Source organism: Nothobranchius furzeri, chromosome 6 (genome assembly GCF_043380555.1).
Source record: "Nothobranchius furzeri strain GRZ-AD chromosome 6, NfurGRZ-RIMD1, whole genome shotgun sequence".
NCBI classification, from domain to species: Eukaryota; Metazoa; Chordata; class Actinopteri; order Cyprinodontiformes; family Nothobranchiidae; genus Nothobranchius; species Nothobranchius furzeri.
Genome location: NC_091746.1, coordinates 71,303,689 through 71,327,688, shown reverse-complemented (window position 1 = coordinate 71,327,688; position 24,000 = coordinate 71,303,689). Strand labels below are relative to the sequence as shown.

The window sequence follows — 24,000 nt, the reverse complement described above, 5'->3', positions numbered from 1 at the left end:
ATGTGCCGCCGGCAACTTCAGCAGATGATACGGTGGCTGGTAAGGGTCACCGCGCCGACACCGCAGCCACGGTAATCCAGCGAGATAATATATGTTTTAAAAAACAAGACGTTATTATTATTGTCAACTTTTTTACCGGGGTTTACCGCTACACCGGTTACCGTGACAACCCTAGTTGGAAGGTTGCAGGTTCAATCCCAGCTCCTGACAATATTCTGCTGTTGTGTCCCTGGGCAAGACACTTAACCCACCTCACCTGCTGGTGGTGGTCGGAGGGACCGGTGGCGCCTGTGCTCGGCAGCCTCACCTCTGTCAGTGCGCCCCAGGGCAGCTGTGGCTCCATTGTAGCTCATCACCACCTCTGTGTGTGTGTGTGTGTGTGTGTGTGTGTGTGTGTGTGTGTGTGTGTGTGTGTGTGTGTGTGTGTGTGTGTGTGTGTGTGTGTGTGTGTGTGTGTGTGTGTGTGTGTGTGTGTGTGTGTGTGTGTGTGTGATACACTGTGGAGTCCTCTGACTCTAAAAGGTGTGTCATTCAGGATTATCATTCACAGAAGCAAAAACAGCTTCTTGTTTTCCTTACAGCAGAAAGGCCAACTGGTCGCCACGGCAACACTTTAAAGGGGGACAGCAGAGGTCACGGTGACAAGGCGACACTGTGTATATTTAAACACAGTGTAATTAGCTCAACGTGGCCGCGGCTGTCCCAACGGATCAGCACAGCCGCGACCCGGACCAGACGCCCGGGGCCAGCAGCACCTGCCGCTACGCTCTCACAGGTGAGGCTGCCCTGACTGTAATCGTGTCTGACAAACACGCAGGAAACCAGGCGACAAACGGTGACATCACAGCGACGAACAAACCCGCTCAGGCTGCGAGAGAGCAGTGACAGGTCAAAGGTCAAACAAGCTGCTGAGTGGAGACAAATGGCCGTCAGAGGGGAAGCAATTTCACAATCAGCTGGAAGGATGACGATCTGCGCGTTTAAAACGAAGAAATTCATGTTTTAAACCAGTTGTAACGGAACCCAGAGAACCCGGAGAACTCAGAGAACCCAGAGAACCCGGAGAACTCAGAGAACCCAGAGAACCCGGAGAACCCGCAGAACTCAGAGAACACGGAGAACTCAGAAAACCCAGAGAACCCGGAGAACCCAGATAACCCGGAGAACTCAGAGAACCCGGAGAACCCGGAGAACTCAGAGAACCCAGAGAACCTGGAGAACCCGGAGAACTCAGAGAACACGGAGAACTCAGAAAACCCAGAGAACCCGGAGAACCCAGATAACCCGGAGAACTCAGAGAACCCGGAGAACCCGGAGAACTCAGAGAACCCAGAGAACCTGGAGAACCCGGAGAACCCAGAGAACCCGGAGAACTCGGAGGGCGCTGCTGCTGAAAACAACCTGAATCAATCAGAAGTGAAACTGACATCTGATCAGGTCTTAGGTGGATGTAAAAGAGCTGCAGCACACACACACACACACACATACACACACACACGCACACACACACACACGCACACAGGCGCACACACACACACACACACACACACACGTTCCCAATCCCAGCTCACAGATGAAAACAAAGAGAGGCCAGGTAGATTTGATTCTTCTGCCTCCGTGGGGAGAATAAAAACCAGGAAGTGAGCAGCTGCTGTCGGTCGGTCGGACAGACGGAGACGGATTTAACAGTTTCCACCAAATACGAGCAAAGAGCCGGCGACGCTTAATCTGCAGCTGTGGAATGAAAGAATTAAGCTGTTTCACGCAAGATGCTGATCCCGTTTCCGCGGAGACACGGATGGGTCCGGGGCTTCAGGACATGAATAAAAAGTCAAAGGGAAAGCTTTCAGCTCACATGTTTACAAACAGCACATCACTGGCTACAGCTGATCCAATAATCAGACCAGACATTAGCAAACGATTCAGAGCTCATCACAGTGAGACACAGAAACATGGAGGATGGTTGCGGCCGTGTCGGGAAAACGAGTCAAAGCTTTCCAGAGCGGCAGCACAAACACCTTCACTCGTGTTTTAACTGATCCGGGACGCGTGCCGACCGACCGTTGTGTTCCAAACTTTATTCCCTCCGTCAACGCGGAGCCAGCTGAACGACCCGTAGCCCTCGGAGAAAGAGGAAGCTGGTTTTCCGGGATGTTTAATGGACGTCAGCCAGAAGCTGACCTCATCCTTGGAACTTCATTAGGTGGATTGAGTTGTTTATATCGTGTAGTGTTTCTCTGTCCCGTTTTCTCCTGAAGGGCCACAGTTCAAATAAATAAAGAATAAAAATCACCTAAATGTGTCGCTAATAAACAAAAACTACCTTCCTTGTCCACATCTTCCTTCAACAATTATTCACAGATTGTTTTATCACCACTTTTCCTAACTGTCTTTTCCTTCTTTTCCCTCTAATTCCCAATCACACTCCATGCTAAATTAAAAGCTGCTTCACACGTGAAAAACTGTTCCAGTTTGGAGCCTCTGAGGATCCCACAACGAGGAAAAGTTGTGGCTGATTTTCCATCCTGAAGAAGAGAAACGTTCCCATTTCCCGTCCTTTAATCCCACATTTGTGTTAGTGAAGGCTTGCTTCTCCCTGTTGGAGCTGGAGCTCCTTCCCGGTCCCTTTCACGTATTCCCATCGCGGTTTCCGTGTGTTTTTGGGTGGATGGCGGCAGGATCAGGATCAGGAGCAGCCGGTGGACTCAGCGGGAGTTTGGCAGCTTGTTAAATGTTTTCTAAAACACCCTCAGCGATTCACCGAGCCTGCAATTAATCTGGGAGGAACCGTGTGTGTGTGTGTGTGTGTGTGTGTACTCGTGAACATATAAGTGATATAATTAGCGTAGACCACAGAGACTAAACCAGCCTGAGTTTTACTAACGTGCACGTGTGCTAGGTGTGTCTGCAGACTCCTCCTGGTTCCTGAAGCATCTAAAGCCGAATGAGGAGCAGAAACTTCTGACCTCAGGCTCCTTCATCATATCTCCCAGCTCCAGCTGGCTGATGCTCTGCTGGCCCATCCCTTTAGTTATGCTACAGAAGGTACCCAACCTAAATTCATCTGCAGAGAACGAATGCACACGTTATTTACTTAGATTTATCCTTTTATTCAAACGTGTTATAAAACGCAAACAATCAGTTTAAAACAATAATTATATATTTTTTATTCTATATTACTTTTTATGATTTTATCTGTTTGGTTACTTTTCAAGTCAAGATGAATCAATCCCAGTAAAATGGATTTCTATACTATCAATAAATTCCCTTCAGACCAAAGCAATTATGTCAGCAAGGACAGTATTAGCCCCGCCCACTGACCAATGGGTGTGGCTAAACGGAAAAATAAAAATTAATAATGAACTGTGTTTCTGGTTTCTACTTTAAAGAGACTATATCAGCAGATTTTACCTTTAGTCTATAACATCCATCAAAATGTTTTTAAAAATAAATAAAATTATATCCAGTTGTTGAAAAATAACTAGCATTAGCAGTAGCTTGGGCTAGCATTAGCAGAAGCTTAGGATAGCATTAGCAGTATCTAAGTTACCATTAGCAGAAGTTTGGGCTAGCATTAGCAGAAGTTTGGACTAGCGTTAGCAGAAGCTTAGGACAGCAGTAGCTAATTTGGCATTAGCAGAAGCTTGGGCTAGCATTAGCAGAAGCTTGGGATAGCATTAGCAGAAGCTTAGGATAGCATTAGCAGTATCTAAGTTACCATTAGCAGAAGTTTGGGCTAGCATTAGCAGAAGTTTGGACTAGCATTAGCAGAAGCTTAGGACAGCAGTAGCTAATTTGGCATTAGCAGAAGCTTGGGATAGCATTAGCAGTATCTAAGTTACCATTAGCAGGTTTGGGCTAGCATTAGCAGAAGTTTGGACTAGCATTAGCAGAAGCTTAGGACAGCAGTAGCTAATTTGGCATTAGCAGAAGCTTGGACTAGCATTAGCTGTTTACCATATAACCATAAAAACCAGGTCTAAAGTACATAAGGTGCGGGTCTAGCCTCTTTGGGCGACGCCATGTTTCCTTCTGGCCAGCGCCAGTCGATGACGTCACACCAGATGATTGATTGACCATACAACTTCTGGAAGTAACTTTACTTCGTTCAAAAACATGTAGGCAGTAAAAACATGAATTTAATAACGAAATTGCTAAACTTTTTTCAAAACATACATAAAAGAACAGATTTGAAAAAGAGATGCAATAAATTTTGGCCGTGCGGTATTGCCGTAATATGACGTCATCGGCAGGCGCAAGCCCCCAAGCCGATCTGGAAAACACAGCACCTGAAAACTACAACTGGCATTGCATTCTCTTATGGAATTACCTGAAGAACCATCAAAGTCTGGGGAGTTACACCAAGGTTGCATCCTTTCTGCTCCACAGGTGACATTTACTGTAATGTTTTTAGCTAGCGACAGTCAGGAAGATGTGGTGTAAAACAACCCTGAAACCTCTACAAGCACTGCCCTCTAGTGGCTGGAAACTACACACTACAGCTTTAATGATTATTTTGTTACAATGAATCGGATATTATAATTAGTGAGATGGATAATAATGTATTTATGTACCTAGGAAGTTTTTTATATTTATTATTGTTTATTTTGATTCGTAGTCTTTGTTTATTTAAACTGTGGCCCTTCAGGTCGTGAGAAACAGGAACGAAAATGACTAAACAATAACGTCTCCGTTAGCCAGGACATTATGGCCACTGACGTGTTGGTGGTTTGTTAACCCCACCCCCACCCCCACCCCCCACCCCCAGCCTCGTGGTGGCAGTGGCTTCTTACAGACAGATGAAGCTAATGCTAACGCTAACTGTTTCTCCCTCATCCAAGGCAGAAAAGCTTTAAGAGCGATTTAAATTATAGCACCCCGTTTTGCGCTAACCTCTAGATTTCTATCTGATCCAGCCTTTGCTGGAGGTCCAGGACCGACAGGTCGGCTCCATGACGGATCCACCTCAGAAGGATCCAGGAGGAGGCCCCGCTTTTAGCTTCGTAACTCTTTACGGCTACGAACCGCTGCTTGTTGATGCTTCTACATTTGCTGATCCGCCTCTGAACCTCATCCATCAGGTTGGAGCTGACAGTGGCGCAGTGAAGATGACAGATAGCAGTGATGCTGTCTGGCCTTTCATTAGGCTGCTAACAGGAAGTAGCTAATGAGCCAGGCAGCGCTCATTATGATGAGAAACAACACACACATTTGTTATCCTAATCATGTCATCATGGCCGCTGCCCCGTGGAGGCAGAACACACACGTCTTCGTACATTCAATTCAAATTCAATTCAAAAATACTTTATTAACCCCAGAGGGAAATTGATTGCTGTAGTAGCTCAGAATAATAATAATAATCAAGTCATCAATGAGTTGTTGTGTATTACAACGGCTGTTGGCAGGAAGGATCTCCAGTAGCGGTCAGTGTTGCAGCCAAACTGAAGAAGCCTCTGACTGAAGACACTCTTCCGTTGTCGGACAGTCTTGTGAAGAGAATGCTCAGGGTTGTCCATCATTTTCTTGATTCTCTGGAGAATCCTTCTTTGCATTATCTCCTCCAGTGGTTCCACAGTCGTCCCCAGAACAGAACCAGCCTTTTTTATTAGGCTGTTGAGCCTTTTCAGGTCCCTGCTTCTGATGCTGCTACCCCAACAGACGATGGATGAAGAGATTCCACTCTCAACAACAGACTTGTAGAAGATCTGCAGCATCTTGCTACAGACATTGAAGGACCTAAGCGTCCTCAAGAAGTGCAGTCTGCTGTGTCCCTTCTTGTAAATGGCTTCACTGTTCTTTCTCCAGTCCAGTCTGTTGTCCAGGTGAACTCCAAGGACGCCCCCAAGGGGTGGCCAGGGGTGGCCATGGCCACCCCTATAAAATTGCCCCCCCCCCCCCCCCCCCCCCCCAGGAAAAGCCAGTGTTAACTAATCATATTAATGTTCAGTCAAACCATATATTGATCTTGTTTATTCAAGACATAATTGTAAAACAAAATAAAATATTACAATTAATGAGTAAAGAAATAATCAGAATAAAAAAAAAAAACATTTTTTCTGCTTTTAAAAAGTTTTATCTCCATAGTTTTTTTAAACACAGCAACAGGTGAATTAACCTAAAAAAAACATTTTTAAATTAAATCAGGGATAACATTTTAAATAAGTGAAATGTATATTTCTGAAATGTTTGTGTTTGTAAATTTTAAGTTAAATGTTTTGGATACCTAATGTTATTTTAATCAAAATGAATAAAGGTGCAATGCAGCACATTACCACAGGCTAAATTCTCGCAGAGTTACCAGAAGGACCAATTTGGTGTGCCACCCCAAAAATTTCTCTGGCCCCATCTGGCCACCCCATCAAAATGTTCTGGAGGCGCCCCTGCTGGAGAGGAAGCGACTGAAGCGTGTGAGAAAAACAGGTTCAGTCTGCAGATGGAGCCGATTCAAATATTAAGTGAGAAAACTCAGCCGGATCACTTTCATCAGATTATTCTGCTTAAGAAGGTTTAAATCTTTTCTGTCCGAAGATCAAACATCCCTCTGTCTCTGAAAACCGAAACTCCCAGCAGGTGGAAAGTTTGGCTGTGGGTGGGAGGATTTGACTTTCCTATAAACAGGAGAGGTGAGTGGAAGAACATGGGCTGATGGGTGAAATCATCACACCTGCAGCAGCTTTATTATTTCATTCATTGTTTATTTTATTTATTTTAAATAAAGTCAGAAATGTGAATTTTACAGACGCGCAGAGCTGCCACGCATGCTAAATAAAACTAGAACCAGATCAGGTTACAGCTTCATCACTTTTCTGATTCATCTACATCCAGTTTTTGTTGGTTTGTTTTAAATTTGCAGCTCGTCGGTCCTGAAGGATAGAATCTCTATATCTCTGAACAGAGGCTGTTCAGGCATGACGCTGAAACATGATGATTGCGTTGACTTTAGGGATTTGTCTTGGTTTGTTGTTCCTGCTTCCTCTCCAGCTGTTTTTATTTCTGTTTTAGATTCTTCACACAGATCCAAGAGCGTCCTCCCAGGACAGCTCCGTCTTCCAGGAAAAGTTTTCCTCACCAGACGAACCCAAAAACCTTTCATGTCCTTTGTTCTGCAGAAAACAGCAGATTTAGTTTCGTTTGAAGTTCCTGAGAGACTTTTTGTCGTAGCGCTCTTCTGAAACATCGTCATCAATTCCGGAGGACGTTTTGGGGAATTAGCCTCGAATGTTCCGAGCTCTTGATGATCCCAGATGTCGACAGACTGAAAGCACCAACTCCTGTTTGCTGGAATCATCAGGAGATGCTCGCAGGCCGATGTGAGGGCAGAGCGCAGACGGGATATGGATGTGATGTGGAAGCACAAAGACTGATGAGGGACGGCAGAGACAAAGACATGAAAGGACGGAGACGAGCGGAGAGGCCCAGCTGGAGGGAGACTGAGCACCTGAAGGTTAATTTGCAGATTTGCTCCTGAGAGTTGAACAAACAACAGCTGCTTCTGTTTGATTTCAACTCTCTCTGCTCAGGAAGAATAAATACCGCCGTCTGTTTCATCCTCGGATTGGAAATGTGAAATGTGGGGGCCGACCCGGGATTCTGAGTCCTGCATGGAGGGATGTGCTATTCCATATGACTATTTCCTATTGACACTATGCATGACTACTCCTGTTTTCTCTATTATTAATAAATTATTAATCATTTAGATTTTTGTTTCTATTTTTAGAGTCATGAACGTTAAAGTTGTATTTGTATAAAAATGCGTGTTTGTGTGATAAATCCCTCTAATATTATTATTTATTAGCAAGTTTTCTGTCAAACAAACTTTTTGTCCTGAATGTGGAATTCCCGTCTCACTTTCGGCGCTTCCGACGGAGCGATCAGCCGATTCTGATCCGAGCAGAACTCGGACAACTGCTCCTGTTGGCTGTTTCATGTTCTGATGGTCCCGTTTTCAGTGGTGCTGACGTGAGTTTGGATCAGAACCCTTTAGAAGAAGATGTGTGAGGTTTGAGCCCGCCCAGAACTCACCGAGAACGCTGAGTTCTGCCTGGGCCGTGATGTTCTGGTTCTTGTTGGTGGCCGTGCAGCTGTAGGTACCGGAGTCATCGTCCGTCACGGTTCTGATGATCAGGTTGCTGCCCGCCAGCAGAGAGAACTTCTTGTTCCTGAAAACAGAAGGTCACAACGTCGGATCAGAACCCGATTAAACTGACTCACTTCCTGGTTCTCAGTCCAGATTCACTGGTTCTGGTTCTGTTCTAAAGAGAACCAGAGACAAGTGAAGCTCAGCCGAGTCAAAGAGGACCGGGTCAGGCCCCGACCCACCGACCAGACCGACTCAGTCAGGACCATGGACGTAGTTTTGACTTTAGAGGTGTGTGTGTGTGTGTGTGTGGTGTGTGTGCGTGCGTGCGTGTGTGTGTGCGTGTGTATGTGTAGGTGTGTGTGTGTGTGTATGTGTGTATGTGAGTGTGTGCGTGCATGCGTGCGTGTGTGTGTGTGTGTGTGTGTGTGTGTGTGTGTGTGTGTGTGTGTGTGTGTGTGTGTGTGTAGGTGTGTGTATGTGTGTATGTGAGTGTGTGCGTGCATGCGTGCGTGTATGTGTGTGTGTATGTGTGTGTGTGTGTGTGTGTGTGTGTGTGTGTATGTGAGTGCATGCGTGTGTGTGTGTGCGTGCGTGTGTGTGTGTGTGTATGTGTGTGTGTATGTGTGTGTGTGTGTGTGTGTATGTGTGTATGTGAGTGCGTGCGTGTGTGTGTGTGTGTGTGTGTATGTGTGTGTGTATGTGTGTGTGTGTGTGTGTGTGTGTATGTGTGTATGTGAGTGCGTGCGTGTGTGTGTGTGTGTTTGCGTGCGTGTGTGTATGTGTGTATGTGAGTGCGTGCGTGCGTGTGTGTGTGTGTATGTGAGTGCGTGCGTGCGTGTGTGTGTGTGTTTGCGTGCGTGTGTGTTGGGGGGGGCAACAAGGACAGGCGGTTGTTTTCCGCTTGGCCCTCGTGCTCCACCAGCGTCTAAAATGGCGTAACGTTGTCTTTGGACGGTGAAAAGTCCAGGGGACAAAAAGGGACTTTGGAAAAGTGGGGGGAACACGTCCCCCTGTCCCCCCCAAAAAATGCGGCCATGGTCCGAGCCCAGACTTTTAATTAAAAAGCTGCAAATTTAAAACAAACAAACAAAAACTGTAAACGGAATTTTTATCATAATCAGATTTTTATTAATTTCTAATAAGAAAATATCAGGATTATAAAATATTGTTTTTGCAAAACTATTGAAAAGATTTTATTAAAAAACACGACAAAAAGTTTTTCATTTTAACAAATCTATGAAAAATGACTTTCAGTAAAAAACTTGAATAATATCAGAATAAAAAACTAAAAGAATAAACATATTTTAATTGTTTACGATGAATAAAGTCTTTTCTTTTGTTGGTCCCGGTAAAAGTAATAATATTTAATATTCCACATTTCACGGATCAGACGGGATCAACCGGAACATAAAGAACAAACCAGCTCTGGATGACTTCGTCTCCTCTCCTCCAGTGGATGCTGGGAGTCGGATATCCGGAGGCGGAACATTCCAGAACGGCATCGGCTCCCAGCAGAGCCGTGACTCTGGAAGGACGCTGGAGGAACTGCAGGTTCCGGCTCAGTCCGGGTTCTAGAGTGCAGACAGCAAACATTTCCAGTGTCAGCGGGAACGTTTAGGAATGCTTTTAGCGACCAAACCAGGATAAAAACGTATAAAGTACTATTCTGCTGAGGAGACAGCTGGACAGGGATCAGGATCATAACGATGTGCGAGTCCTGCTCCACCTCCTTAGGGAATCCATCCCATTAGGGATAACGTCTCAGCAGGATTTACTCTACAAACCTCACATAAACAGATTATGCTAATTAGGTAAAAGCGTCGTTTTGTGGGTTCCGGTGCACAAGGTGCATGTACACGGAGGCAGGGGGAGGGGCTTAAAAGGTGCTTTTCCTATTGGCTGCCTCCAAGTGGAGCCCTCTGGGAAAAAAGCTCAGGATTCCTGCTTCGAGTAGAAAGAAGAAGATCTAATCTGAAGGCTTTCATTAACCTGGTTAGTTTAGTTACCTGGTTACTAACTCACTGACTTTTACTAAAAAGCAGATTAGAGCTGCGTCCATAAAACACGACCCAGATCCTGATAACGGACCGGCTTTAGCTCATCAGAACCAGGATGGACCCGTCAGAACCAGAGTCTGATGCTGATGGTCTCACCCTGAAGCTCTGGTGTTCCATCATTAACGGTTTAGGAGTTATCACCCTAAAATCCTTCAGCCGGAGTTTGGACTCGTTTAAACGAGCCCTTCCGGGTCGGTTCTGATGAGAAACGCTTCAGAACCTTCCTGCTGGGTTCTGCTTCTCCTCATCCCATTCACATCACACCTTAAACACTCCAAAAGGTTGAGGAGAGGTTCTGGTTCCGCACGAGGAACACAAACCCAAGATTGGAACGTCCGCCCGATGTCGTCGGCCAATGCCGACAGGCGGAATATTCCTGGTGAGTGAATGTCATCATAGTCAGATCGACCCTTCAACTCCAACGTAATCCAACCACGACGTCTGAGATCTGGACCGGTTCTGGTGCCAGCCAAGAGTCTGGATCTGGCTCATGGGCACTGTGGCACAGCAGCCTGGAGTCCTCTAGATGAGGAGCAGGAACCTTAAGGCTGAAGGTCCTAAATGAAAACGAGCCACCACTGTTGTTGCCGTGGATACCGGACACACGGGCTGGGGTTAGGGACCTCGTGGTCGCTGCTGCAGGGCCGACTGGAGCTCCGGACTCCAACATTTAAAAGTTTCATGTCACTGACGGAGTCCAGCTAGGTCGGTTCTGCCTCGGGAGAGAAGCCCTGCAGCCTCCACGAGTCTGTATCCTCCAGCAGACAGGAAATTACATCACACACACACACACACACACAGAGATGAAATGATGAATTAGGACCCCATGTGACCTCTGGATTCTGCAGAGGTAACCAGAAGCGCTGAACCTGAGCAGCAAACAGAAGAACAAAGAGAAACTCCACGCAGCACATTTGTTCGGCGCGTAGAGACGGATCACACAGATCATCACACAGCAGCAGCACCGCCACTTTCATTTTCTCTAAGACACGTCGCCGAAGGAGCTCGTCAGCAAGTCAGATGGCACGTGGACGCCGCCTGCATCCCAATGAGGACACAAAATATGCAAAGTAATGCAGCCAGAGACACGACTCCTCTGAAACAGAGATGCAGCGCCGCTGTTCAGAACTAAACGGTCCGTTCGTGTTTCCACAGCTCTGCTCGGGGCCAGGGGCGTGTCCAGATCTTTTAAAATGGGGTGGCCCAGGTGAGGCACAACTTTGTGCATGGGTGGCACCAATGGTTATGCCTTTTTTGTTTTACCCCCAAGCCTTTTGTGGGCAATGAAAAGCCTGTTTAAAGGTAAATTAGTGTGTTAGCACCTGGGGTGGCCAATCAGATTCCAAGGGTGGCATGTGCTACCCCCAGGCCACTCCCTGGACACGCCCCTGCTCGGGGCGGGACTTCCTTTAGTTCAGGTCTCAGACACACTCTTTTCTGCAAATGTAAAAGCAACAAATCAAACAGCCAGGAGCTGCTGCTGCTCCCAGATCCATCTCCAGCCAGCTTCTTCAGGGACAGTCCTTCATTTACGACGAGTCTCAACAGAAGTATGCAACGCGACGTTCAGGAAGATGTTTACAAAACCGTTCTAAACTGTAAAGTTTGACTTTTATCGGGGAAAAAAGAGCTTTTCAGCGACTGGAGAATGTGGGCAAATGGACGTTTTTCTGGGTTTTAGAGGTTATACAAACTCCTGGAGGCGAAATATTCAGCATCTGTCAGAAATTCTTAGTTTTAAACATTAATTTTAAACAGAGAGATGACAGATCAGCTGTTTTAATAAAGGATTAAATGCTTTCACTGGTCAAACAAGCAGTTTATCTGCTTTTAGAGAATAATCCGCTCGTCTCTCATGAGATCAATCAAAAAATGTTTTTGCTAATTGGACGTTGTGTGAATTTTTTCTTCCCTCAAACCAAAACAGCTGCACATAAAACGGGTTCCAGCGTCGGGCCGAGTGGTCACGTGTGTTTTCACCGGTGGGTCTGCACCAGGACACGGCCACGACTCTATTAGCATTCATTCATTTGGGGTTAAAGGTGTGGAACACTCGTTTGAGCAACACATCCGCAGAGGTCTCTAGTAGGAATGAATGCCTTGTGACTCGTTCTCTGGAGGAAGAAATATACCGGTGCACCATTTCCAGGAACTGGAAGTTACCCACATCACAGCTGAGCTTCACAAGACAGGATCTGGAGCCTTACTTCCTGATATGAGGTCATCTGTCCTCTGATTGGCTAACAGCAACGCGACTCTACCACTGACTCTGGTTGCTCTGCAACGTTGATGTTTTATGTCTGTGGCAAGGTGGATAAACGAGGGCCCGGGCGGGATTCGATCCCCAGACTCCCGGGTGAGAGTCATACGCTCTAACCAGTCAGCCAAAGGCACATCCCCTTGGCCAAGTAGCCAGGGCGCATGATCAGTCGGGACATTGTGACAGGACACTACCATTGTCACATGTCCACAAATAACACAAGCCTGGAGGAGTTCTGCTGTGTGGTGGATTTCCAGCTGATGTATTTTTACTCTGTTATAATTAATAAGCAGCAATGATCAGCAGGAAAACGAGGAACCGGGGATCTGGATTATTAAGAAGGAAGGTAGAAACAGGTTTCAGCTAGAAGCATCACAATAAAACGATCCACCAGATTATTTCTTCTCTCGTCTCGTCTTCTTCCGCCTATCCGAGTTGCGGGGGGCAGCATCCCAACTACAGAGTTCCAGACCGTCCTCTCCCCGGCCACCTCCACCAGCCCCTCCGGCAGGACCCCCAGGCATTCCTGGGCCAGATCGAAGATGTAACCTCTCCAACGTGTCCTGGGTGGACCGGGGGAACTCCTGCTGGCAGGGCATGCCTGAAACACCTCCCTGGGGAGGCGTCCAGGAGGCATCCTAACAAGATGCCCAAACCACCTCAACTGACTCCTCTGGATATGGAGGAGCAGCGGCTCTACTCCGAGGCTCTCCCGAATGTCCGAGCTCCTCGCCCTGTCCATAAGGCTGAGTCCGGCCACCCTGCAGAGAAAACTCATGCCTGCCGCTTGTATCCGCCATCTTGTTCTTCTGGTCATCACCCAGAGCTCGTGACCGTAGGTGAGGGCTGGGCGGTAAATCGAGATCTTTGCTTTCCGGCTCTCTGGTGGTGATGAGCTACGATGTAGCCACAGCTGCCCTGGGGCGCTCTGACAGAGGCGAGTCTGCCGGTCCCTCAGACCACCACCGGCAGGCAAGGCGGGTTAAGTATTTTGCTCAAGGACACAACAGCAGCATTCTCTGGTGGGAGCCGGGATTGAACCAACAACTTTCTGATTACTGTACAACCCGTTCCACCTCCTGAGCTCCTGCTGCCCGTGATGTTAAAGCCTCCAGAACCAAAGAAATCTGAGTTTACCACGTTTACACGACTAACGCTTGTGCATCGGTCGGGTGACACTTCCAAAGGCGTCAGAAAGCATGACAATGGGGGCGGAGCAACATCTGGACATCATCTGCTGCTGAATCACGTATTAGTCCGCCCCAAACTCAACAACAAATGATTGTCTTCAGATGATGTCGTGGTGTGGAAGCTACGGAAGCCAAGAGGGAACACACTTGGAAACACATGGTCATGACATCATCGTGAGAAAGCGAGACAAAACGCTTGTTTATTGTCCGACTGAGGTCATCAGCTACATCTGGATAAAATCTTCTTATAATGATGAATATCAGGTCCGGCTGTTGGCGCCGACCCACCTGACTCTTTTATCACCCAGCAGCGTTTGGAGTCTGCCAGTTCCACCGGCAGCGCCAGCGAAGGTGCTCATAAAGTTGTGGTTGCTTAGTGCCGCCTCTGAAAACATCAGCACCATGCACTTCTGTCTCCGTCCGACCGCCGCTGTTTAAAGTTTCTGTGGAAGACAGAGCCGAGCTTCGGACTTCCTTCTTTAATCCGGGGAGTGAAATCTCCCGGAAGCGAGTAGATTGGCAGTTAAAGGTCAGCGCGACTGGACTGCATTATCTGAAGATGACACGGGGAAATCAGACATCTGATAATCTCTGACCTCCAAGTGGGGCTGATGGCTCCAGCGGATAAAGCCTTCATGTGGTCAGAACAGTAAAAGCTTAATCGTCTGATGCATTAAAACGCCGCAGCGATCAAACAGAAAAGAGGATTTGAACCAGGAACAGGGCTCAAATCAAAAATCGCTTCAAATTCAACTAAAAACTTCTGCATGTTTGGATCCAAACCTGCGCGGGGTCATTAATCCCAGCCGGAGTCAGAGGCAGGAGGACACAGGGCGACAGCAACAAGACCAGAACATCTCAGAGGTGAACCAGAACCACAGACACTGACCCACGAGCATCGGGGTTCTGGGCGCCGGACTTTTCCGTTTGAACCGGGAAATTCCTTCAGCCGAGGAGACGCGATGTTTTCACCCTCGAGTTAACGGAAGTTGTGTGTGTGTGTGTGTGTGTGTGTGTGTGTGTGTGTGTGTGTGTGTGTGTGTGTGTGTGTGTGTGTGTGTGTGTTTGTCTCTGTGTGTGTGTATGTGTATGTTAGTGGTGTGTTAGTGTGTGTGTGTATGTTAGTGTGTGTGTGTGTGTGTGTGTGTGTGTGTGTGTGTGTGTGTGTGTGTGTGTGTGTGTGTGTGTATGTGTGTGTGTGTGTATGTTAGTGTGTGTGTGTTAGTGTGTGTATGTGTGTGTGTGTGTGTGTGTGCGCGCGTGCGTGCGTGCGTGTGTGTGTGTGTGTGTGTGTGTGTGTGTGTGTGTGTGTTAGGGGACGTTTTATCCTAGAACTATGCTAAACGATGTCTATAAGCTTGAGATCTTTTGATTTTCAGCTTGAGGCTCTTATTGTGAAGGGCTGCAGGAAGTCTCTGCAGCAGAAACCACTAGACTGGCCCTGGATTTGTGTCTCTGCATCTTATAATTTAGGCAGTATGGAGAACCTCTGCTTTGCAGCGACACCAACGCTCCGCCGTGCACGAAGGTGATGAACAGTTTGTAAATAAATCCTCTCCTAGTCTCCGAGTCTAACTTTGTGGGACTGCTCCGTGTGGGCCTAGAGACGGAGAGTCAGGCTTTGAAATGTAAAGAGCACGTGATTATCCTGCTGAAGGTCGGCGCTCCAGCCCCGGGGAGGACCCCCCGCTGTGAGCGAACGCAGAAACACTTCATAATTTCATCTGAAAGCGGTGTTTAAGTGGGGCCAACCTGGGCGGTAATCTGAGCGATAAAGTGGACGGCGTACGTCCGTGAGTAATTGGAAGATGTGGAGTGTAACATCGGTGTCTGACAGACTCCCTGCAGAGCCATCCCCTCTACTACACACACACACAAACACACACACACACCCTATACATGCATTACATCTCATTCCGTCACAGAAAATGACTCCCGGAGCGGGGAGCCGAGAGCCTGAGCCACCAGCTGACTAAACCACGTCTGCGGGCTTCAGAACCAAATAAAAACCACCGGAGCAGAACTTGTAATGAGACATTAGCTCTGCTTCCATCAAATCAAGACTTTAGACTCATCACAGTTTATGCATGAGGCAAAAATTACAAACACACCTTATAATAAAACCCTTAAAGGGGCATTATGGAAGTGTGACGGCCAAAACATGTATAGAAATAATAAATGTCTTCTTCATACATTCTCCTGCAATGCCCTGGTCCTGTAGAATGAGCCCTGGCATTTTTACTGTGATTGCCTGTTTTTCTGTAAAATCACAGAAAAAGAGAGATGCTCGGGTCGAGCAGGCTGCTTCATGCGCGTTCACGCTCAGGCATCGCCCTCTGAACCATTCTTTGAACGTTGTTTCAGCTGTCATCAAGGATATAAATGTTACGGATACAGGAGATGCCACTGGCGCTTTAGCTCGCCTAGTAAGACTTCTGGATTTCGTGCTGAAGTCCCGGGTTTGATTCTGGATGTGAACATAGTTCATTTAGAGTTTCTTTTTTACATTAATGTATATTTTTTTACAGTAAGATGCCCAAATTTTTATTTGAGACTCGCCGAACGGCATTGAATTCACAGATAAAAAAGATGTGGGTTAAACTTTCATTTTGAAACAATTTTTCAAGCAAGGGAAGGGAATGATCTGAGCATGCAGGAGGACTGACCCATCATAAACCTTTGTCGGCTGTGCTGAAGAGAAAGCTACAGAACCACATTATTTAATTAATTAGCTGCACGTTCTCCTGTCCTCTGTCCTCCGGGCCACACACACACACACACACACACACACACACACACACACACACACACACACACACACACACACACACACGCGGAGCTGACTGTCTCAGCTGTTATTTTCGTTAAGGAGTGTGCACATACAGCATGCGCGCCTCGTGCACGAGCCCCCTATTGAAGCTGCCGTTACACTTTTGGCCTGAGGGGGCAATCGCGAGCATAAAAATTCAAAAGTCTGTAAAGTCCCTTTAATAATGACTTCAGTGTGTTTGGTTTCACTTAAGCTCTGGAGTGCAGGTTCACCGAGAAACTGTCCTTTACTGATTATTTCTGATTCTAACGGGTCACTCTGAGTGTTTCATGCAGGCTGAACATGAAGATAGTCTCCTACACCTATCTGCTGCAGTAGCTTCTGATAGAAAACAGACGGTGAAACTCTCGGATTAGAAAATCCTGACAGATCTACGTCACCCTGTCACTAACATTCATGGACTCACCCATCTGGACTCACGACAGGGAGGGCTGTTGTTGGTTTAGCGTCCAGGAAACAGCAGAGAACGTCACAGCTAGTAGAAGCTAACTGTTAGCATTAGCACCTCCACCACACAGCAGAACTCCTCCAGGCTCGTGTTATTTGTGGAGGTAAAACATCAACGTTGCAGAGCAGACAGATTCGGTGGTAGAGTCATGTTGCTGTTAGCCAATCAGAGGAGAGATGTCAGGAAATAAGACTCCAGATCCTGTCGCCTGAAGCTATTTCTCCTCCAACTAACGTCTACTTCCTGAAACAGGAGCGCCAGAGCTTTTTCCCCACTGAGATTGATTCTCAAGGCAGCCATTTATACTAGAGGTCCCTGCAGATGTGTAGAAGAAACAAGTGAACTTGGTCTTTAAGCTGGACGGCGTTTTTACCTCCACATAAACAGCGGTTTATTAATAACCAGCTGACTCGTCTGAAACCTGCTGAAGCTAAACTCTTGTGATGATTTAAAACTATTTAGACCGCAGCGACTGCCACCACACAGTAAAGCAGATGAAAGGTTTCAAGTCTTGCCGACGGCAAAACTCACGGTGAAGAGCTGGAATAAACACTTCCATTACCTGGAAGCACTCGGAGTTCCGCGTCCGTCCCGGTTCTGGTGCTGCCCGGGTTATCGGCCAGACAGCGGTACATGGCCGAGTCTGGCGGCTGAACCCGGCTGACCTGCAGCGAGCCGGATGGCAACACCGCGAGGCGGGAGTCGGGTTCAAAGGTCAGCGGCAAGTCCTCCCGGTTCTTCTGCCAGCGTATGACGGGTACCGGGTCACCAGAGACCTCGCAGCGCAGCAGAGCCGTGTCGCCGAGGTAGGAGGACACGGACTCGGTCGGAACGATCACCCTCAGCGGACCTGGAGGAGAACAGGAAGAGAACCGGAACCAGATGTAAACAAACGCCATGTTGGTTCAGCTTGTGTGTTTAACAGCAATCAGCTGTTAGTCGGGAGTTTTAGCTTCTTATCTAGTTATGTTTGTCTATGTTATGGATGAGATGTGTGCTCGTCGGGCAAGTTGAACCCCCAGACTAGGAAATGTGGTCCTAGTTAAGTATACCATCATCTTCCTCATCATCATCATCATCATCATCATCACCACGATCACCACTACCATCATCTCTGAGTTTGAAAGGTGCTAAACAAGTGCGGGTCACCACCATCATATTGGCCTCCACCATCATCGTTGTCGTCTTCATCATCATCATCGTCGTCTTCATCAGAGCAACAGGCTGACCTCAGTGAGCCCGTTGGTTTTCAGGGCTTTAGCGTGGCAGACAGGCGCGTTCAGTACTTTAAAACCAAAAGCAAGATGAAACCGTACGCGAATCAGGACCGGGAGCCGATGTGCCACAATCTGGGTAACACGACTCAGCCGGTCAGTGTTGTGGACCGCCTGAAGCCCGTTCGTGGTCGAGACCGCAGCAGCAAGTACACAACTAGCATAATCTGATCAGTAAATGATGAAGGCATGAATTACAGAATCTAGAGCTGCAACACAGATGTCAGACGAGGTCGACGTTGCAATTGGAAAGAACACGCCCCCCCGCACCATCATCGTCATCAACATCACCGTCGCCACCGTGGCTGCTTTACAAGAGTCTCCAGATGCAGCATTAATGACCATCTGGGTGTTTCCCGTTGCTCCGGCAGTCCGACGTCCTTTCGTGGGATTCTGGGTTTGAAGGCTGATTTCGATGGGATTCCTGCTCAGCTCTGATCCGCTGGTTCTGATTTGACCGAGTCCAGTTCGCCTCAAAGCCAACAGATTTAACTTAAGTGTTGCACAGCAGCAAACCTCCCAACAGAGAACGATGAAAGTACGACACACACTTACGAGATCAGAGCTGACAACGGCGCCACGATGCCACGTACAGGGGCACTGATTTTGATGTTGGTCAGGTTCTCACGCTGGCTGAGCCTGTGGCTCTTCATCATCATCATCATCATCATCATCTGAAATGTGGCTTTTTACTCATTTAATTTCCATCCAAAACGCACAATCATCTCATTTCTTCCTTTGATCTGGTCTGACTGGTTTTTATGGATCCCTGCTGGGAGGAAATCATTATCTCGACGTTTTATCTTCGACGGTTTTCAGGACTTCAGATTTTCCTTTTGTTAAATGTTCACAAGGATTTTTTCTATTAGAGTCACTTTGAAATGAAAACAGTTCCGTTTGGTTTCCATCAAGAACTAAAAAGTTTCATTCCAGACGGACGAAAGCTCCCGAAACAGTCGGCCGCGGAGTCTGATGGGATCGCTGTCTGATCCGAGGTTTTCCATGACGGGAGGACTCGTGGCATGATAAGAAAATCTAATGGGGAGGGCAGTGTGAGATTAAACCCAAAATGTCTTAAAAAAAGGTTGAGAAAGTTTTAAAAAAAGGCATCTAAGGGGGGTTTAGCGCAGGAATATCCCAAACAATCAAGTCCACACGCAGCAGAAACCAGAAGAGCTCTGACTAAACACCCGAATATGAAGTGGTGAATGCATAAAAGCTTCAAAACACACGAGTTTGTGTGAAGTGCCACGAAAGGCGTGCGTTTGAGATGGCTGAGGATTAGTCTGGGTTTCTCTGAACTGAGGCTGTTCTCTGTGTGATTTTAAACGTGTTTAACTCTGCCTGCTTACGTCGGGCGCCGCTGATTCCACTTATTCTGATAGATTTGATGTTAATTTTGTTTTTGCGCCGACTCCAGATCGGCCGCGACTCCAAACACACGATGATGGCGAAGCTCTTAAAGCCGCGAAGCTCTTTGTCTAATAACTCGCTCCATAAAGCGTATTGATCCGAGGCCGCGCTGCACTTTGTAAATTACATTACAGGTGAGCTACTTCGGCTTTATTAAATAAATATGAGCCGCGAAACAGACGGAGGATGTTAAACGGAACCAACTCTGTTCATCAAATATATCCAGCAAGGACGGGTCAAGGTGCTCTCTGAACATTTACTGTTATAGTTATTCCTACACAAGGTTTTAATCCTTATTTGTTTATTAATGTGTGTAATAAATAACTCCTAATGCCCCACAAAGATAGGAATTATGAGCAGATTTGGTGATTGTTTTGTTTGTTTGTCCATCCTCTTCCGCTTATCCGGAGTCGGGTCACGAGGGCAGCAGCCTAAGGCGAGAGGCCCAGACTTCCCTCTCCCCAGCCACTTGGGCCAGCTCCTCCGGGGGAATCCCAAGGCGTTCCCTGGCCAGGTGAGAGACATCGTCCCTCCAGCGTGTCCTGGGTCTCCCTTTAGGTCTCCTCCCGGTTGGATGTGCCCAGAAAACCTCACCAGGGAGGCGTCCAGGAGACATCCTGACCAGATGCCTGAGCCACCTCAAATGGCTGTGGAGGAGCAGCGGGTCTACTACTAGCCCCTCCCGGATGACCGAGCTTCTCACCCTATCTCTAAGGGAGAGCCCGGCCACCCTCGTGAACATAGGTGAGGGTAGGAAGGTAGATCAGCTCCAGCTTGTTTGTTTGTATTTTAATTATTTATTATTCACTTTAAAAAATAATCTTCATAAAATCACCTGATCTAGCTGATTAGCAAACACCTTTTACAGCCCAACAAAGAAACGTCCAGGGAATTAGAAGCATTATACATGTAAGAAACACCCCCAACCCACGCTCCGCGGGGGGTCTCATCCTTCCGAGCTCGGGTCCTCCACCAGAGGCCTGGGAGCTTGAGGGTTCTGCGGCACCTTAGCCGTTCCTAGATCTTCTCTTTTCTGGACTGAGACGTCTGACCGGGCACCACCGATGTTCTTCCCTGGTGCTTCTCTAGTTTCTCCTGTTTCTGTTTCCTTGTGTTGCATCACTTGTTATCGCCACACCAACCACAGCAGCTGGCCTCTTGTTGTTTGTCCACCACCACAATGTCTGCTTGGTTGTCAGTCTGGATCTGGAGGTCCCACAGGAGCTTCCAGTCCATACTCTACACAGATGTTCCTACACGATGCCAGACACTTGGTTGTGGCGTTCCATGGATGCTTTCTCTGCCAGCATCTCACACCTGCAGTTACGTGGTGGATCGTCTCAGGGCTTTCTAGCCTCCACCCTGGGTCTAGTCTGGTGTTCAGGGCCTTTTCCTGTGCAGCCATGATAGATCTGCATCTATTTATCTATCTATCTATATAGATATTAGTATGATAGTCACTACAAGTATGTGTAGTAATAAAAAAGATTTTATTCTGATGTTTTACATTTTTAAATATCTGATTCCAGCTAAATGTGGAAACAGCTGTGAGCTGAGGCCAGGAGTCGACACTTGGATAAGACGGTGTGACCAAAACCATCTCATTTTGGTTGGGCGACGGTGGCACAGGAGTTAAGAGCTCGCCCCGTAATCGAAAGGTTGCAGGCTCGAGCCCCACTCAGTCTGTCGCTGTCGTTGTGTCCTTGGGCAAGACACTTAACCCACCTCGCCTGCTGGTGGTGGTCGGAGGGACCGGTGGCGCCTGTGCTCGGCAGCCTCGCCTCTGTCAGTGCGCCCCAGGGCAGCTGTGGCTACATGGTAGCTCATCCCCACCAGTGTGTGAATGTGTGTGTGAATGGGTGAATGACTGATTGTGTTGTAAAGCGCCTTGGGGGGTTCCAGGACTCTAGAAGGCGCTATATCAAATACAGGCCATTTACCATCTCATTTATCAATCAGTAGTGATCAGTCGTCAGTAATCACATTACTGTCTAAAGGTAGCTGTGGCAACACTGCATGTAACATAAATATTAATCAGCTGATCTTGTGATTAACTTTTGCATTTTTCAACATTAAAGTGGAACAATAAACAAAGTTTTCACTTTTTGTTTCTGCGTGACTAGTGAAGGTGTAAAAGGTTCAAATGTCGCCCCCTACCTGCCACGGTGACGCTCGCCGTCCGGCTCACGATGCTTCCCAGTCCGTCCAGTGTAGCGAGGCACTGGTAACCCCCTTCGTCAGGCCGGTGGTGCCTGGAATGGAGCACGTTCTGCACCAGCAGTGTCCCGTTGCTCAGCTGTCTCCGTCGCTCGTCCACCACTGTGCTGAGCAACACGCCGTCTTTCCGCCACGTGATGGTTGGCGGTCCAGTCGGTGCGTCTGTCTGAGCTTGGCAGTCGAGCTGCAGCGTGCCGCCTCGGACCGTCACCGCATCCTGAGGTTCCTGAGTGAAACCGAAGTCCACAAAGCCAGGACTCGACAGAGAGGACGATAACGGGAAGTCTGAGGCTGTGGGGAGAAGAGCAGGGAGTCAGATGGATCGGAAACATGGGAATGACTAATAAATCGATTAAAGTGATCCCAGAGGTCAGCAGAGGTCATGTGTTTGTTCAGTTTAAAGGGTCTGAATGTCACCGTCACTTACAACAGCATAAGGTTTATTTCTGTCATGTTTAGTGTTTGGTTCTGTTCAACGAGCCAGATCCGCTCGGCCTCTGTCGGCGTTCCCTGGAAAGCCTGATAGACTCAGGACGAGCTGAAACCACATCTCGACTGCGGGAACTTCGAAGCGAAGCAGCGGCTCTTCTTTGATGTTTGGATCCTTCTTTGTTTTAAAACTTCACAGCTTCCTGTCCTCAGGAGGACGACTTATCAGACAAACACGACATTAAACAAAAACCTAATAAAGCCTTGATCGATTCCCAACCGGGAAGAGGAAACGCCCCGACCAGGAACGATCAGCTTCAAGAGTCCCGTGTGTGTTCTTTATAACTTCATATGAAAACTAACAGGCCCTTAAAAAGTTTGTCTGTTAGGAAGTCCATCTGCAGAAGAAAGTGCCGGCACAAGTCTATAAAGCCAAGTCAACACGCACATTCAGTCCATTAAAGGAAGAATTAAATACTTTCAGTTCAGGCCGATCCACAGTCGCCGAAGCGTAGCAGGTGAATGGAGAAGGAGATGACCTGATGCTAACACGCTAACATTATGGACGCTACATAGACCATCCATACGGACGATCGGCCATGTTGGATCCTATCTGTAAAATTATAGAAAATTGTTATTAAAATGGCAAACAGCAACGTTCATTTGTACCCCTAAGAAGCCACGGCATCTTTTTGTTTTACGCTAATAATAACGTTGAGCTAGCAATGCTAACGGTGAATTAGATCAAAATATCTCAAGGTGCTTTTTCTAATTACCAACAGCTGAACATTACAGTCAAATGAATAATGAGTCAGTTGTGTTGTTTTACTTTGTTTGATTGCTTCTCCAGACCTTTAACAACAACAGGCAAACAACTGCACTTCCTGTAAAGCCAGAGTAATATTACCGTAATAAATGTAGTAAGTGCTCCTTTCCGTAAAACACCCAGGTGCTAACATCAGATATCACAATGTATTTATCTACTTATCAGCTTACTGTGTGTGATTTGTCTTCACTTGCCATCTAAAATTTCATAGTGTTGACCCGTAACTCACGGAACAGTGGTGCAAAAGTGAGTTTTCTTGAAAAAAATGGGTTGCAGAAAGCAAATGTGACCACAGGATGTAAATATTGCCCCTTTAAAAGAGTTTAGGACTGCATTCTGCACAAAAACAACCTTTAAACAAACACAAACAGTGAAATCACTTTAAGGTGTCTACACGTCTTCTGCTGAGGGAAAACTGAGGAGCTAGCAGGATGGTGACGACACGGGAACCGCCACACAGCTCCCGGTGAAAACACGCCAACTCAGCTGCATCACGTCCTCTCACGGACGTCCGTCCACATCTCACACACACACACACACACCCTTCCTCCCGTTTACCTCCATCTACTCTACTCCACATCCTCCTCCTCTCTTTTCCTTCACAGTTTCCTTCTTATTGATCGCCCCCCCACACCCCTGTATCAGTAAATCACCGTCCTGACAGCTCAATCTGTATTCACTTCCACTGCTTTCTCTCTCTCTCACACACACACACACACACACACACACACACACACACACACACACACACACACACACACACCAGCGTGCCCTTGTACGCATCGCCCTGCAGATTCAGGTCCTCCTTTCAGTCACTTCTTCATATTTCATCTCTAACATGAAGCCGGTTCTTCTCCTGAGTCTGAGCACGAGTCTTCTGCTCACCAGCGTGATTCTTCACACATTCATCATCTTCTTTTAGGTTCGTTTGTGTTCGTCGGAAAGCTGATGTGTATTCATGTTCTGCCAAACAGAC

At 47.3% G+C, this 24,000-nt stretch overlaps 1 protein-coding gene across 3 annotated transcripts in view; it reads right to left on the bottom strand.

Annotated features, from left to right (window-relative positions):
• dcc (DCC netrin 1 receptor) overlaps positions 1-24,000 on the bottom strand; it is a 348,912-nt gene that overhangs the window by 247,586 nt on the left and 77,326 nt on the right. For all 3 annotated transcript variants that reach the window (XM_070552526.1, XM_054744659.2, XM_054744660.2), the window contains exons 2-5: positions 21,710-22,060; positions 17,428-17,715; positions 9,501-9,651; positions 8,023-8,159 (exon numbers count right to left, since the gene is read on the bottom strand). In XM_070552526.1, coding sequence (XP_070408627.1) covers positions 8,023-8,159; positions 9,501-9,651; positions 17,428-17,715; positions 21,710-22,060 — 927 coding nt within the window. The remainder of the gene's footprint in view (positions 1-8,022; positions 8,160-9,500; positions 9,652-17,427; positions 17,716-21,709; positions 22,061-24,000) is intronic.